General features: G+C 51.7%; 1 protein-coding gene across 1 annotated transcript in view; it reads right to left on the reverse strand.

Annotated features, from left to right (window-relative positions):
* The window catches only part of RAB11FIP5 (RAB11 family interacting protein 5 (class I)), a 49,167-nt gene extending 33,114 nt beyond the window's left edge, over positions 1–16,053 (reverse strand). Inside the window, exon 1 of the mRNA XM_006880887.1 lies at positions 15,626–16,053. Coding sequence (XP_006880949.1) covers positions 15,626–16,053 — 428 coding nt within the window. The remainder of the gene's footprint in view (positions 1–15,625) is intronic.
* Between the last annotated feature and the right edge of the window lie 122 nt (positions 16,054–16,175).

The raw sequence follows: 16,175 nt of genomic DNA on the forward strand, positions 1-16,175 counted from the left end.
ACATGTGTCAGGATGATGAGGGCGGCACAGGATAGGACAGGATTCAGGTCTGTTGTTCAGAGGGTCATTATGGGTCATACTTGACTCAACAGCACCTCCCAACAATGGTGGTGATAAAGTTAGCCAGATCAGTTGTAAAAGCAATTTTTTCCTTTTTTTTTTATTCATCATAGTACATTTTCTTTCTAAAGCATAATCATATATTCCTTTCAGACAGTTCTTTCCCTCATCTGTTCTAATGCAGTGTTCGTTACCTATCCACTCTTTTTCTTTTCTTTTTCTTTTTATTTTATTATTTGTGTGTGTGTGTGTACCGTCAAATCAGATCTGACTGGTACAGGAGGAGATTTTCCCTCCTTTTCCGGCAGAGCGTCCGGTGGATTTGAACTGTGCACCTCGGACTGCAGTATAGCCTCTTGCCACTGGGCCACCAGAGCTCTCCTATCCACTCTTTTTCTATTCCCTCCCCAACACCTCCACGTCTGTCCTATTTTATAACAGCAGTGTTATGCAGTATTTGGCCTTGTGTGACTGAGATATTTCACTGAGCATAATGTCTTTGAGCTCAGCCATGGTAAGTAATGTTTTATAAGGTCACTGTTTTTCAATGCTGTGCAATATTCCATTGTGTGACTGTACCACAGTTTTTCTTTTTCTGTTTGTGTGTCGATGGGCATTTAAGTTGCTTCCACCTCTTTCTATTGTGAATAAAGTAGCAACAAACATGGGTGTGCATACCTCTGTTTGAGTCACGACTCTGGTTTCTTTAGGGTCTATTCCTTGTAGTAGAATAACTGGGTCAAACGGTATTTCTATTTTCAACTTTCTGAGAAAGCGCCAGACCACCTTTCATAGTGGTTGTACCATTTTACACTCCCACCAGTGGTGAGTAAGTATTCCAATCTCTCCACAACCTCCCAGTCATGTGTTGTTTTGCTGCCCTGTTGAACTCCGCTATTGTTGCTGGGGTGTGAGCATCTATTTAAGGTATAATAATTGCTCTCTATCTGCTATAAGCAACAGATAAAGATACAAGTCAGGAGCAGGAGAAGGAAACATATTACGTGACTAAGTGTCTTCATGAAAACTTTGCCAGAAGATCAGAAGAACTGAATGGTGTCCAGTTACCACTAATGAATATTTTCATCAAAGAATCTACACAAGAATCCTGATCAACAGGAGAAGTACAGAAGAGAATTTAAAATTCTCATGGAATCCTAACTTTCTGGAGCCGCGGAGAGTGGATGAAACTTGGAAACGATTATCCTAGGACAATCTGTAAACCTTGAATGATCTTGAAGTCTCCCGCTTTGAGTATTATGTTAAGATCTATCTCTCTTAACAGAGGAAGCATGCTCCTTAGAGGCTAGGATGGTGAAACTTCATCTCACAGACTCTGGGCACGTTGTCACGAAAGGCCAGTCCTTGGAAAAGGACATCAGGCTGGGAAAAGCGTAGGATCAGAGAAAGAGAAAGAACCCCAACAAGACGGATTAACACGGAGACGGTGAGGACGGCACAGGGTAGGAGAGGCTTCAGTTCTGCTGTTCACAGGGTTGCTATGAGTAAATGGAATCAAACTGACAACAACAATTTGAAAGATCAGCTAGAAACCTTGGGAGACAAGTGATTTTATGTTAAAAGGAGAGGAACAGCTTACAAAAGTGGAGGGGACTTGGAGGGGAGGGACTGAATAACAATGAAGAATTTTTTCTTTTACTTTTCAAAGAGAAAAGCGACTTGGGGAGAGGGATGGACAGAGAGAAAAGTGCAACAATGAATGAATGGAAATCCAAAGTCTCTGTAAACTTTCTTTAAAATCTATTTTAAAAAAATCTATTTAAAATACAATTTAATTTTTTTAAAAGTGGGTGAGAATGGTGAGAAAAACAAGAGTATCAGTGTTACTCCATGTTAGTTACTGTCCATGGTGAATTGGTGTCTGTTCTGCTATATGTATTCTCTTTTTTAAATTTAAATTTATTATTAATTTCAGTAAAAATTTACAGAGACTTTGGATTTCTAGTCGTTCATTGTTGCACTTTTCTCCCCTCTCAACCCTCCCCTCAGTACACTACCCTCTTGGAAAAGTAAAAGAAAAATTCTTTCATTGTTTTATAAACCCTCCCCCAGGTCCACTCCACCATGTAGCCTTCGCTCTGGACTCCTGTCATGACAATAACACCTAATCACATATCCCTTTTAAACAGTTTTCTCCCTCATCTGTTTCAATGCAGTATACATTATTGAACCCATCTTTCTCAGTCTCTCCCCAAACCCAAGGTCAGTCCTGTTTTACAACAGCGGCACCATGCAGTATTTGTCCTTTTGTGACTGAGATATTTCACTCAGCATAATGTCCTCCAGGGTCACCCATTTTGAATAATATTGCATGAGTTCCTTGTTTTTCAATGCAGCGGAGTAGTCCATTGTGTGAACATACCACAGCTTCTCTATCCACTCGTTTGTTGATGGACACTTCTACTATATGTATTCTTAACAACAATTTTTTTTATTAGATAGGTAGGGGCAGGGAGACACCCCAACTAGAACAACTACTTAGGACAGCCCGTCCTACCCCCAGCACCACCAGCACATCCCTATCGGAGGCACTGCTGACCTCTGGGAGACCTGGTCGGCTTCACCTCCACTCATGCTCTCTCCAAGTACTTGCCTGGAGCATCAGAAAGCATATCCTCAAAGGGCTGGCCTCTTTGGTGGACAAATGAGAGTCATATAAAAGAAAGGACAAGGCAACTAGCACCACAAGAATGCACACACACAGGTCTTATGAAAGATGAAAGGGGACAGTGAGTTGAGGTCAAAAAGGAACAAGTGTGAACGCAGCCAGAAATGAGGCAGGGTGGGTGAGAGAGATGCCCCAGTAACAGAGGACCCAGCTCCCAGAGCCGGACAGTGGAAGAAGGGCTGAAAAGCACTGTAGGTCTGGAAGGAGACTGTCGCAGGCATCACAAGGAGGGGTACCACTGACCCCCAGCAGTGTCATTGTCATGGCCAGCAGTCATCCTGTCCACCCTGCCTCCCAGTCCCCTCATGGGCAGAAAAGATCACTGCCTGGTCCTGCACCAGCCTGTATCACCTGTGAGTCCACGGTGCACAACATGAGGACAGGTCATGGCCGGGGGACGGGGCCCAGGAGGAGCTGCCAGCACAGCCCACAGACAGGCCGACCTGAACCACACCTCACACCTCAGCAGTCTCACCTCACATCATAAATTAATAAATTGCCTATAAAAAGGCAGAGGCAGCCATGGCAACAGTGCAGAGCCAAGGTAAAAATAAAACCTGTCTAAAGTAGGGCAGCAGCAGCGGAGAGAGGGAGAATGACCTGGGGCCTCGGGGTTCCCCTTTCCTGCCCTCACCCCTTGGTGACAGGAGGGACCTCATACAGGGAACATCACTAACCTTAAGAGGGATAAAGGGAGAACTGGAAGGGCTCAACTTCAACCCCAAAATTAAACTTGGAGATAGTGGTTCTGTGGAAACACCCAGCGGGCGATCCTGCCCCCGGACTTAGGAAGCAGCCTCTACAGTTACCTCAGCTCCACAAAGAAGAGTTGAAATGAACCCCTGGGGGCAGAGGTCAGTACTACTGAGCCTGGGAGACAACCAGAAATCATTTTAGCTGCAGGCCCACAACCCCAGGCAGACCCCTGTCCCAAGAGCTGAGGCCTCCACCAGCCCCCTTGCAGCCTAACCCCCACAGCCTAATTCATGCTTTGGTCCAGTATCTGTGGTAAAACTACAAGCCAGACACCATGGAAGGACAGGAGGTGGCTTCTCTTATCAGGCCACAGAGATGACCCTTATCACACTCTGGCACTGGGCCTGAGACCAATCATCCTTAGAGGCCAGGACTGTTGTCTCATTAGTTACCTCTGTCTCCAGGGGAGATGCTACCTGTCTCCAGAGGGACAGTCCACCTGCCTCCATGGGACAGGCCACCTGCCTCCAGGAGACTGGCCATATGACTCTAGGGGACAGTCCACCTGCATCCAAGAGGACAGTCCATTTGCTTCCAGGAGGACAGTCCATCTGCCTCTGGAGGGACAGGCCACCTGCCTCCAGGGGACAGACCACCCCAGACCTGGCAGACGCACCTGCATCTTGTCTGCTCCTCGTTTGTCTACTGCTCCAGGGGCCAAAGGTCTGTCACGATCAATTGGCCTCAGAGGTAGCCGGCTGGGTCCCTGAGAGGGGACCACACTCGTGCAGCAAGAGGAGAAGGTATAAATATCAGCAGACATGTCCAACCACAACAAACCTACGGACCACAACAAAGTGCTGGGCCAACAGCAGCATGGAGGGAAGAGGCCCCAGGTGTGGAGGGCAGAAAGCTGGCAGCCGCTCCCTAACCAAGTGACAGCCTCTGCGTGGTCGTTCTAGCTCCCGGGGCCTGAGCCTCCACATCACTGACACGAGATGGCCTGAGACCCTCAGGGGAAGCACTGCATGGTCATTCTACCTCTGGGGGCCTGAGCCTCCACATCACTGACAAAGGGGGCCTGAGACCCTGAGGGGTGGACTGCGACCCTCAGGGGGGGCCTGCGACCCTCAGGGGAAGCTCTGCATGGTCATTCTACCTCTGGGGGCCTGAGCCTCCACATCACTGACACGAGATGGCCTGAGACCCTGAGGGGAAGCTCTGCATGGTCATTCTACCTCCTGGGGCCTGAGCCTCCACATCACTGACATAGAGTGGCCTGAGACCCTCAGGGGTGGACTGCGACCCTCAGGGGTGGACTGCGACCCTCAGGGGTGGACTGTGATCCTCAGGGGAAGCACCATGTGGTCATTCCACCTCTCAGAGCCTTAGTCTCCACATCACTGACACAGAGTGGCCTGAGACCCTCAGGGGAAGCACTGCATGGTCATTCTACCTCCCAGGGCCTCAGCCTCCACATCACTGACACGGGGTGGCCTTGTGACCCTCAAGGGAAGCACTCCGAGAAGGTGGCCAACACCACACACCTGAATTTGGACTGACTGTCACCAGGGGTCAACACAGGCTCCCACTGGCCCTGTGGGATCAGGGCGACCCATGGCCAGCAGCACTGACCCTGTCCAGCAAAGTGGATGACTTCTCCAGGGCCAAGGGGAGAATGCGGAAGATGCTCTGCTGATCCAGGATGACCTCTCACCATCTGACCGTAAGTCCGTATTTCCCCCCAAAAAGGAATCCTGGGCAAAGGTGAGTGGTGCCTGTGCCTGGGGCCAGCGTCTCAGTCAGACCCTGCAACAGACGGACACAAACGTGGGAAAGTCAACAGACCGCCGGCTGGGCGCTCGTGCGAGAAGGTGGCACCAGGGCAAACAAAAGGGAGGGGAAGAAGAAAACTATGAGATGCCTCGATGCTTCCAGACGCTCGAGAACCGGTCACGCCAGCTGCCTCTGCAGAGGGGGGAAGCTGGGTCGTTCAGGTCACGGCAAAGGAGGTGGTTTTTCTCAGGGGTTTCTTTTCTTGTTGTGAAGGACAACATACAAGACAGAGCACCATTCAGTGACCACGACCTGCTTCCAGCTCTTCTCACACTGTGTTGAGTCTCCTTCCCCACATGGACACAAAGGGTCCTGTCCAGTCGAGTTGCTGGGGTCAGCTGGTCCCCACAGGGGCAGGGCTGAAGAGACCTCAGCACCCACAGCAGGCATCTGTCACACTTACAAAGCTAAACTATTAGTTGGGTGTGAAGCTTATCTCGGGGCAAGGGCTGCGAGAGTTTCCTACAGCCTCCCACAGCTCCAAAAACGTCTCAAGTTTCAGCATCTGAAATTCCGGCCTGCATTTTCTTAGTAAGGGAGATGGTTTACTACGTGCCTTGAGGATTCCAGACCTTGTACTACTACCACCTATTTATTGCTGTCGACTCAGGGCTGACACCACCACCAATGCCACAGCCTCGAGGAAAGGACCCATCTTTCTGGTTGGGAGCAGTCAGTGGATTGGAACCACCTCCCTCTGGGTTGGCAGCCCAACTCCTGAACCACTAGGCCACCAGAGCAAAAATTTTAATATTACATTGAAAGAAAGACAGTTCGGCCAAGGGACAGGCACAGAAAAGGAAGGTTGTTGCGCCTGTGCCCTGTCTCGCTCCATGGGCCTCCCTTCCTAGAGGGCGATAAACATCACTTCACTTCCTCCCCAGTCCTCACCTGGGCATGGCAGTCACTCCTAGTCACTGCTTCCAAAACACTGAACAGATGACTAACTCTGGAGGAGGAGGAGCTGGGTGGCGACATGTGCTGTCACCATAAAACAGGCTCAGACAGGGCCTCCAAGGGTTCTATCTGCTGATGCCCCAGCCCTGCCCCAGTGGACAGGCCCCCGGGGGGTGACTCTCTTGGAGTGGGACTAGCACTGGCCTCATCCACTCCTCTAAGCCCTGGGAGAATGAGAAGGGTACACCCTGAGGACAGTGAGACCTTCCTTCTCAAAGTGGCAGGACACAGCTAGAGACAGACACAGGCAGGGTAGGGCTGCACCCCGGGCGAGCTTATCTCAACCAGCCAAGGGTTCCTGGGGAAGGAAGACACGTGGGCAGAGCCCCCTGCCTATCCCCACCCCATCTGCTCTGCAGAGGAAGTGTCAGAGGGCAGCGGCCAGCCCTCCAGCCTTGTGCCACGCTAAGCCAGGAGATGGGCATACAGTGTGGTGGTCAAGACCACTAAAGAGCTGGCCCTGCCACTTCCCGTCTACCTTTAACAAAATCACTTCTGCTCTAAAGCCAGCTTCCATATCTGCTACATACAGTAACCATGTCTACACTACACAAGGCTGCTGCAAGGGACAACAGCTTAGATTACTGCCATGTAGGATAAGACTGGGGATCCAAGGAAAAGATCCTTGTCAATTTTTCCTTTCCAACCACCTATCATGTCCTATTGGTCCTGGAATGAGGATTTTTGTTCTCCTCATGTTTAGCTGTAACTCATGTTGAAGGCTGAAGTCTTCCCTCTTTTGCAGCAAGTATTTTAAGTCTTCGTCACCTTCTGCCGGCAAGGTTGTGTCATCTGCGCAACACAGCTTGTTGACGAGTCTTCCTCCAATCTTGATGCCACATGCTTCTTCATAGAGTCCAGCTTCTAGAATAATCTGCTCGGCGTACAGGATGACTAGGTATGGAGAAAAGATACAGCCCGGAGATTCACTTTTCTTGACTTTAAACTACGCAGTGGCCCCTTGCTCTGTTCAGACAACTGCTTCTTGGTCTATATATAGGTTTTATATGTAGGTTTCACATGAGCACAGTGAAATATTCTGGGGTTCCCATTCTTCTCAAAATTACACATAATGGAAGCACTGTCTGAAGATGACCAAAGACTACAGTTCTCAATAAGGGTTACATCTCAATATCAAGAAAGCAAATACCCTCACCGGTAGACCAACAGGCAATGCCATGATAGATGGAGAAAAGATTGAAGTTGTCAATGATTTCATTTTCTTTGGGTCCACAATCAATACCTATGGTAGCAGCAGTAAAGAAATCAAAATATGTGGAGCTCTGGTGGCATCGTGGCATGAAGCTGCACTGCACTCTCGAAGATACACAGTTCAAATCCACCAGATGCTCCACTGGAGAAGGAGAGGCAATCTTCTTCTGGGCCAGTCAGATCCATTCGACGGCACACAACAAGAAAAAAAGTTAAAAAGAAATCAAAAGATGTGTTATATTGGGAAAATCTGCTAAGACCTCTCCCAAATGCTGAAGAGAAAGGATGTCATTTTAAAGACTAAGATGTGTCTGATAAAAGTCTTAATATTTTCAATCTGTTTCTATGCATCTGAAAGTTAGGCAGTGAATAAGGATGACAGAAGAATTGATGCCTTTGAACTGTGGTGTTTGGGAAGAGAACTGATTAGCCCATAGACAGCCAAAGGAACAAATCTGTCTTAAAGAAAGTTCAAGTACAGTGCTCCTTAGAGGCAAGGATGGTGACATTTTATCTGCTATACTGTGGGCATATCACCAGGAGGGGCAAGTCCTTGGAAAAAGACATCATGCTGGGAAAGGTGGAGGGTCAGTGAAAGAAAGGAAGACCCTCAATGAGACAGGCTGACACAGCGACTACAACAATGGACTTGAGCATGGCAGACGCTGTGAGGATGGGGCTAGGAAGAACACAGTTTGAATTTGTTGTTCACAGTATCTCCATCAGATATAGTTGACTCAACAGGCCCCTAATAAAAACAACAACAAAGTCAGGCCTTTTAACCAAACCAAAACAGTTGAGACTGACTCACAGAGAAAGATCATCTCAAGGAAACAGCCAGGCTCTGCGGGATCAAGTGAGCCCCTAGTCTGTGGATAAGGGAGCAGGCCAGAGGCCCTTCCTAGCTCACAGCCTTCACGAGGGCAGGGGCTGCAGGCCAGAGGCCCTTCCTAGCTCACAGCCTTCACGAGGGCAGGGGCTGCAGGCCAGAGGCCCTTCCTAGCTCACAGCCTTCACGAGGGCAGGGGCTGCAGGCCAGAGGCCCTTCCTAGCTCACAGCCTTCACGAGGGCAGGGGCTGCAAACCCGAGGCCCCTCAGTCAGATGGCTGAGGGGCTGATGTGTCAGATACTACAGGCTCGAGTTCCAAAAAGCAGAGGTCAGATGATGACGAATGAGCCAGATGCAGATTCCAGCGGGAGCAAAAAGCCAGAGAGCTTTGCCAGAGTGTGCGTGTGCGTGTGCACACACGCGTGCGTACATCTCCATGGAAACTTCCCTTCCGCTGCTTGGCTGCTCACAGCTGATGTCATCACAGATATGTAATCACATTCTATCAGCACTGTGAGGCATGATGACATCATCATATGCAGCCAAACCTCTGAGACAGAGAGGCTCCCTGCGTTAGGTCCCCTCCCCAAGGAGGTCTGTCCTGACCAGCTGAGGGTCCAGCAGCTTACTCTGAGCACCCCAAGTACCCCCTCCCCAGGCTCCAGAACGCAGGACTTGGTTCCCCAGAGTCCTCTAAATGACTGAGGTGGTGGGGCTGTGGCAAGGTTGCCCTTGGGCATGCTGACAGGATGGCCAGGTCTGCCCTTTCTTGGGCTCCACTCTCTCTTCCCACACCGGTGGCCTCATCTCATCTTACCCCAGCAGGAACTCCAGAAACATCTCCAGATCAGCCTGTCCCTCAAGGTCAGCAGATGAGCAACTCTCTTTCCCCAAATATAATGTCCCCAGCTCACTAACAGGCCACAGCATTGCCATGGAAACTTGGGAGACAATCAGGACCCCAAATGCCATCTCTTCTTTACTACATGTTCTACAGGGTTTAACGTATACCACAGAGCCACACTCCCTACTAACCTACACAGCTTCTGAAAGTGTGTTCCTCTCCTTCCATGTCCTTCTTCCTCTCACAGCATCGGTTTTCACGTGTCAGAGTGGTTAAGAACGAGTTCTGCTGGCAGTACATAACCAAAAGCCAAAATCCACCAGCCTCTCAGCTGGAGAGAGATAGGCAGTCTCCTCCCGTCACGATTCACAATGTCAGAAACCAGACGGAGGGTGGAGGGTCGGTATATGGGGGACCACAAGGTGGGAGCAATTTAATGGCAACCAACAACAAGGAAAGTTCTCTTCTAGCTCAGAGGCTGCGCTTCCCACCCAGGCCAAGTGAGGGGCGAGGGGACCTATGTTGAGCTCCACCCTCACGTAAGCTTCTCCACAGCATGGCCTCCTGGGACCCCTATACTCCTGCTTCCTATTCTAAGAACAAGCCTGAGGTCCTGACCCCATAGAAGCTTCAGAGTGACTGACCATCTCTGGCCAGCACCCCTCTCCAGCCACCATCACTCCTCAGGGGGGCAGAGGCCTCAGTCAGCTCCAGCCAGCAGTGACCAGCCCCTTCCCTGACGGGAAACACTGGCAGCATAGAGGGCCAGAGTTGTGTTTTCATTTTTATTATGTGGTCATGAGAAAGGACACAGAATTTTCATGACTACATTGTTTTGCAAGGGACTGGTTCCCCACAAGGAAGAAAGGCATACTGGTCCCTACAGAGCAGTGACCTTGTTAATTCTCTGTCCCAGGCAAGGCAGGATACCTGGACGAGGTCAGGCCAATGAGCAGAGGTGAACGAGTCGGCTTTGAGGTGCCCAGAAAACCAAGTGAGGCTGGCGGTGCCCATCTGGGGAGGAGGACAGCCCTCAAGGTCACCATGACAAAGGCTCTGCTGAAGGCCACCTCAGCACTGGCAGCAGCTGGGAAGTGGGGCCAAACAGAGGTGGGCAGCAACAGAGACCCCATTTAGTGCCCATGGACAAGAGACGGGGCAGGTGCAGAGGGAAGAGGCCACTCACCTGATGCAGGAGTCACACTTCTTACCCCTGCCCCATGTCCCCAGAACTACTGTGGTGTTGTTGTTGTTTTTGCTGTGTACCTTGGAGTCCCCAAGTCGTAGCTGATCCTCTAGCGTGTTTTCAGAGGCAGTAAATCACTTGGGAGTTGACTGCCCATCTTTCCCCCATGGAGCTGCTGGCGGATTTGAACTGCATGCCTTTGTGATGGGAGTTCAGCGCAGTTCCTTGCCACTAGATCACCAGAGCTCTAGACACTTGAAATAAAAACTGACCCACAAGTAAGGGAGCTGGAGCCTCCCATATCCTGACGAGTGGCTTCTGAGAACAGCCACACCCTCCCTGGCAAAGTCCTAGCATGTCTCAGGCCTCGACCCCCAAAAATGGGGCTGTGGGAAAAGCCAAAGTCAGGGGCCTCAGTGGCAGTGGCTGCTTCTTGAGAAACAGGGTGGCATCTGGAAACCCATGGAGGAAGGCTGTGGGGTTGTGCATGCACTCACACACACACACACACACACACACACACACACGCTCACACCCCCATAACAGTTACACACAAGCCACTTGGGGTCCAGGGATGGACAGAAGCCCTCAAAGACCATTCCAACCTCAGACCAACAGGCTACATGTTCCTGCAAGTTCCTGCCTTCTCAGGAACATCATGGGTCACTGTGACCAGGAGGGCAAAAGGGTCTGCATCTTCCACAACCTCCGGCCTTCTTGAGGGCCTCCAAACAAAAGTGCAGGACCAAGGAGAGGCTGTCCATGTTCAGAACAGTTCCACCTAGAACAGTGCAATGAAAAATAATAAACTAGTCCCAGCCAGCCCTAGCTGTAAGAAGGTGCATTGCGATCCCAAAGGCAAGCAGTTTGAATCCACAAGGCAAGCTGTTCTGCGGGAGAAGGACAGGCAATCTCCTCCTGTGCAATTTACTGCCTCTGAAAACCTACTGGAGGATCAGGTCTGGACCGGTTCTGACTCCACAGCACACAGCAATCCAGACAAGGTTTTCCCAAGATCCAGGAAGCCCAGAGAACGGTACCCCCTCCTTCCATGCTCCACCAGGTCCTACAGCAGAGGTGGTTATACCTCATAATAGGACTGGGGATGAAGGGGTGATGGGTTCCCCCCAAATGGGGCTCTGCTCTCCCTCCCCAGAGACACAGACCAGCTCTCTCAAAGGGTAAAGACCAGGTTCCACCCAATTAAATTCAGTATCTCCTGGTAAATTCTCTACCTTCCCTCCCTCTCTCAGAACATACAGAGTCCTTCAGCCGAGGGCAGCATCCTCAGGTCAGAATGCAAGGTCAGACAGGTCTAAGGGGTCAACCCACCACAAAGGGAACAAAGCAAACTAACTCCCACCACCCTCTACCCTTCTCCAACCTCTCACACCCACCCCAACTCTGTCAGAGGGTGTCAGAGAGGCAGACACAGACACTTCCACCAGGGAGTGCCAGGAAGGACACCCAACACCATCAAGTCGAGTCCAACTCCTGCCCACCCTCTATCTGGTTCCTCAAACGGTAAATCTTTATGGGAGGAGACTGTCTACCTTCCTCCCATGGAGCAGCTGCCGAAGTCAAACTGTCAGCCTCTCAATAATATGACATATTACGTGCTAAGCCACCAGGACTCTGTGCTAGGAAGGAGGCTGCTGTGTGCTGTCGAGTCCGAACCAACTCCTGGCTAACCCTCCAGCAGGTTTTCAGAGGCAGTAAATCACATGGGAGGAGACTGCTCATCTTTCTCCCATGATGCAGCTGCTGGATTTGAACCTTGTGCCTTTGGGTGGGCAGTGATGCTCTCCTTACCCACAAGGCCACCAAAGCCTTCTAGAAAGGGTGTTTCTTCTTGTCATTATTGCCATCAAGTTGAAACCAACCCATAGTTGACCTCCGGTGGGTTTTCAGAGGCAGCTAATCTAACAGGAGATTATCACCACATTCTTCGGCAGAGTAGCTAGTGAATTTGAACTGCATGCCTTTGGGATTGCAGCTTGGTTTCTTACCACTTCGCCACCAGAGCTTCCTAGAAAGGATCCTGGGGTAAAAAAAGCTTAAAAACTAAAATAAGGAAGGAAAACCACAGAGAAGCATCTCGTAGGTTTTTTAGACCTAAAGCAGCCATGATGACCCAAATAGAGTTTCATGCAGGTAAAAAGATCATAACCTATTAAATTGCTTTTTATATTAGAAATATATATCTATATTAGAAATCTGTTTTGAGAACTTCCTCTTCAGTTACTTAGAAACTTCTGGCAAAATCCTTTAACTCAAAGAGCTGGCATGTGGCCTCTTGGGCATGCTAAAACACTAGAACCCCATCCACCACCACCCCCCAGAGCAGGGTTCCCAGAGTAGCCCCGAAAGTGACATGTAGAGAGCCTGTTCTATATCCGAGAATGTACTGAGACTTTAACAGATGAGCTCTTTTTGGTCTGATCAACTCTGATTATTTCCCTGGCCTTTTAAAAAATGAGGAAATTAGTTAAGTAGTCTAGCTGCTGGTGAGGGAAGGCGGGGGACATAAACTGTCCAGGCCCTCAGAGTTCAGGCCTTTCAACACTGCCCTGTCCCTTCTTCCCAAGAGGCCAGGCTGTGGGGGACGAGATCTGAGGGGCTGGCAGTCAACCCAAGATGGGCCTCCTTAGCCCAAGCCCGACTTCCTACACTCCACGGATGGCCTCACGAGTCGCCACTAAAGGGGGCTGGGGGCTTTCCCAGGCTCCATTTCTATGTTTCCTACACAGGGACCACCAGCATCCTTTCCATCCACCATCACTGCTGCCCGCTGACCCCCTACCAGGAGCAGGGACTTGCCTTCTCACTCTGCCCTTCACTTTAACCCTATGAAGGTGGTGATGTCACCTCCCCACTGGACAGAGGGGGCTTATGACAAATTAGCAGGTTTGGAATTTGAATCTTTCTGGAGAAATTACATACACATGCACTTGAGTCCCCAGCCACCTTCCTGAGTCTGCCACTACTGGCCGGGGTTGTGACAATGACTAACTGTCCCTTCAGCCACCTCCACAGGCTGAGGAGGGGACTCCTGTCTTCTTCAGCAGTACCCTCCCTTCTCCCCCTCCAGGCAAGGTGCCTGCTCACTGTCCCAACAGCACGTGCCAGGTGGGGTGAGGCAGGCCAGACAGCTCCAGAAAGCGCCACAGGCGTGGCCTGAGGACCTGGCCTATTTCACAGATTCCTCCCCACAAGCACCAGCCCTCCCTAAATTCCATAAATGACCCTGTCAGTGCATCCCAGGGAAGGAAGCCAGGTAGGTGGGGAAAGGTCTGGGTAGAGGAGATGACTTTGGACGAAGCTGATGAAGGCTCCCAACAGATCAAGTGGTAGCAAATCAAACCCTCTGAGAGATGCTATCCTTTGCTGCAGACAGACCCACCTGGCCCTTCAGACATGGCCAGCTCCGAGAAGGGTTCAGGAAACACAAGACATGCAAAGGCAGAGAACAAGAAAAGTCACTAACTTCACAGTAGCCCCTCCTCCTAACGCCTTGAGACTTGGTTAGGAGGAGATGGTTTTTGTTGTGTGCCATCAAGTCGGAATCAACCCACAGCTGACTCCCCAGTAGGTTTTCAGAGGCAGTAGGGAGCTCTGGTAGTTTAGTGGCAAGAAGCTGCACTGCAATCCCAAAGGCACACAGTTCGAGCTCACCAGCTGCTTCACAGGAGAAGGATGGATAATCTCCTCCTGTTTGATTAACTCCCTCTGAAAACCCACTGGAGGGTCAGCTATGGGTCGGTTCCAACTCAAGAGTTTGTACTTCCAACTCAAGAGTACACAACAACAACAACACCCAGGAGGAGACTGTCCATCCTTCTCTCGCCGGGCAGCGAATGAATTCAAACTGGTTGCCTTTGGGATTGCAGCACAGCTTCTTACCACCAGACCACCACAAGAGGAAGAGGAGGTGACTGCTGTGTGCCTCCCACCAGATACACTATCAACACAGTCTGCTCAGATTCACCAGGTGCTGGATGGCCAAGGACCAGAGAAGGGATGGAGTGAATGTGAGGAGAGGTAGGTACTTATTTTGAAAAAGGAAAGAGTTAAGGGATCCAGGGGAGTGTTTTCCACTTCACACCCTCTTCCTTGGGCTCTGTGAGCCAGGAAAGAGGGAGACTACAGGAAAGAGGTGGAGAAAAACAAAACAAGGGCCAAGCCACACCACATGACCCCACATTCAGTAACCAAACAGCAGGTCACGGGGAAAGAGCAAAAGAAGGAGGGGGGAAGAAAGAGGGGAGCATAGCGAGGCTGGACCCTGCCCTGTGACATCCCTGTTCACCATCCCCAGCCATGGAGGAGCCCCACCGATATCCTCCAAGGTCAGCTGCTTTCTCCCCAGATCCTTCTTGGCTTCGTGTGGGTCTTCCAGCAAACCTTCCTAAATATACTCAGTTGGTTGTTCCAAGCCTCAGGCAAACTTCTCCAGTACATCTCCCTACCGCAGCAACCCCCTGTCCCTGTCCACACAAGAACCAGTTAACCCTCTGAGCGGCCCACACAGCAAGATGTCAACCCTGGGGGGCTGGCTCCAGGTCTAGGGTGAGCCCCAAACAGGAAGCTGGGCTCCAAGTTTAAAGCCTTGATCTCTGCACAGGGAAGGACAAATGGGCCAAAATAAATGATCAAAAAGCCCATGGAGCTTTCCAAGTGGAAGTGACCAGGAGAGAGTCTGCAGCGGAGCATTAACCACCACACTGCCCCCACAGAGGGAGGGCAGGACTATTAAAGGCTGACTCAGTGTTTCCTTCCTCCACAGGGCCTGGAGGGGCAGGGTCCAGCCAGGCGTCTCTACATTCTTGAGGACGTCAGGGAAGCAGCACGAGGGATGCCCTCAGTAGCCTGTGAAGATATGCATGGGAGGGCTCTACCTCGCCTTGGCCCCCACCTCCCCTTCCCCTCCGTGTAAAACAGGGTCTCTATTCCTAGCCAGATGGGCGCCCCTCCCCTTTGAGCAAAAGGAGGGAGACCTTGAGGATTACAAATGGCCCTCAATTTTTCCTTACTGAGGTCTCCCTAGCCCAGAAGCCTTTGGTTCCCACTCCCAAACTTGGACAGTCCCCGCCAAGACCTCCCGCAGGTCTCCTAAAAGTCCACCATTGGTCAAGACAAATGGGGAGAGTCCCCCAAACGTAAAGGGTCAACTTGTCAGTTTATGCCCTTGAGCGCGAGGCGGGAGGTTAGGGGTAGGCCAAGATTCGGGGTCACGTTGCCCACTGCCCCGCCCAGGGAGTCGTCCAGCCGTTTGCGCGCCCCCTGCCCCGCCCCCACCGGCGCCCCTCACTCACTCGGTGTGCTGGGCGCGGCCGGCGGCGAACACCTCGTCCAGCGCCACCGTGGCCTGGCCCAGGAACTTGTCCACGCCGATGAGTGAGCGGTGCATGGTGGTGAGCACCAGCGCGCAGGCGGCGGTGGGGCCCGCGGCCCACGGCGCCGGGCCCGCGTCGCTCTCCTGCGCCCGCAGCAGGCCGTCCAGGGCGCCGGGCGGCAGCTCGAACGAGCACTCCTCGCGCCATTCCGGGCAGCCCGGTGTCTTCTCCACCACCGACGTGCTGTACTTCTCGCGGCCCAGCTGGATCACCGTGTACGCGTCGCTGGTGCTGCCCGCTGAGCTCTTGCCCCGCAGCCCTCGGGCCCGCAGCACCGTCACTTGGACGTGCGTGGGCAGCCAGCGAGAGGGCCCCGCCACCGGATCAGAGCCCCGTACCAGGGCCATGGCGGGGAGAGCGGCGGCGGACGAGGCCCGGCCGCGCGGGGCACGGGCACCGGGACCGAGCGAGGAATCCGGCAGTGGCCGAAGGCGGTCAGCAGCGGGCTCGCAGCGCCGGCCGCCAGCCC

Source organism: Elephantulus edwardii, unplaced genomic scaffold (genome assembly GCF_000299155.1).
Source record: "Elephantulus edwardii isolate Elephantulus edwardi_28Jun2011 unplaced genomic scaffold, EleEdw1.0 scaffold00011, whole genome shotgun sequence".
Classification (NCBI taxonomy): domain Eukaryota; kingdom Metazoa; phylum Chordata; class Mammalia; order Macroscelidea; family Macroscelididae; genus Elephantulus; species Elephantulus edwardii.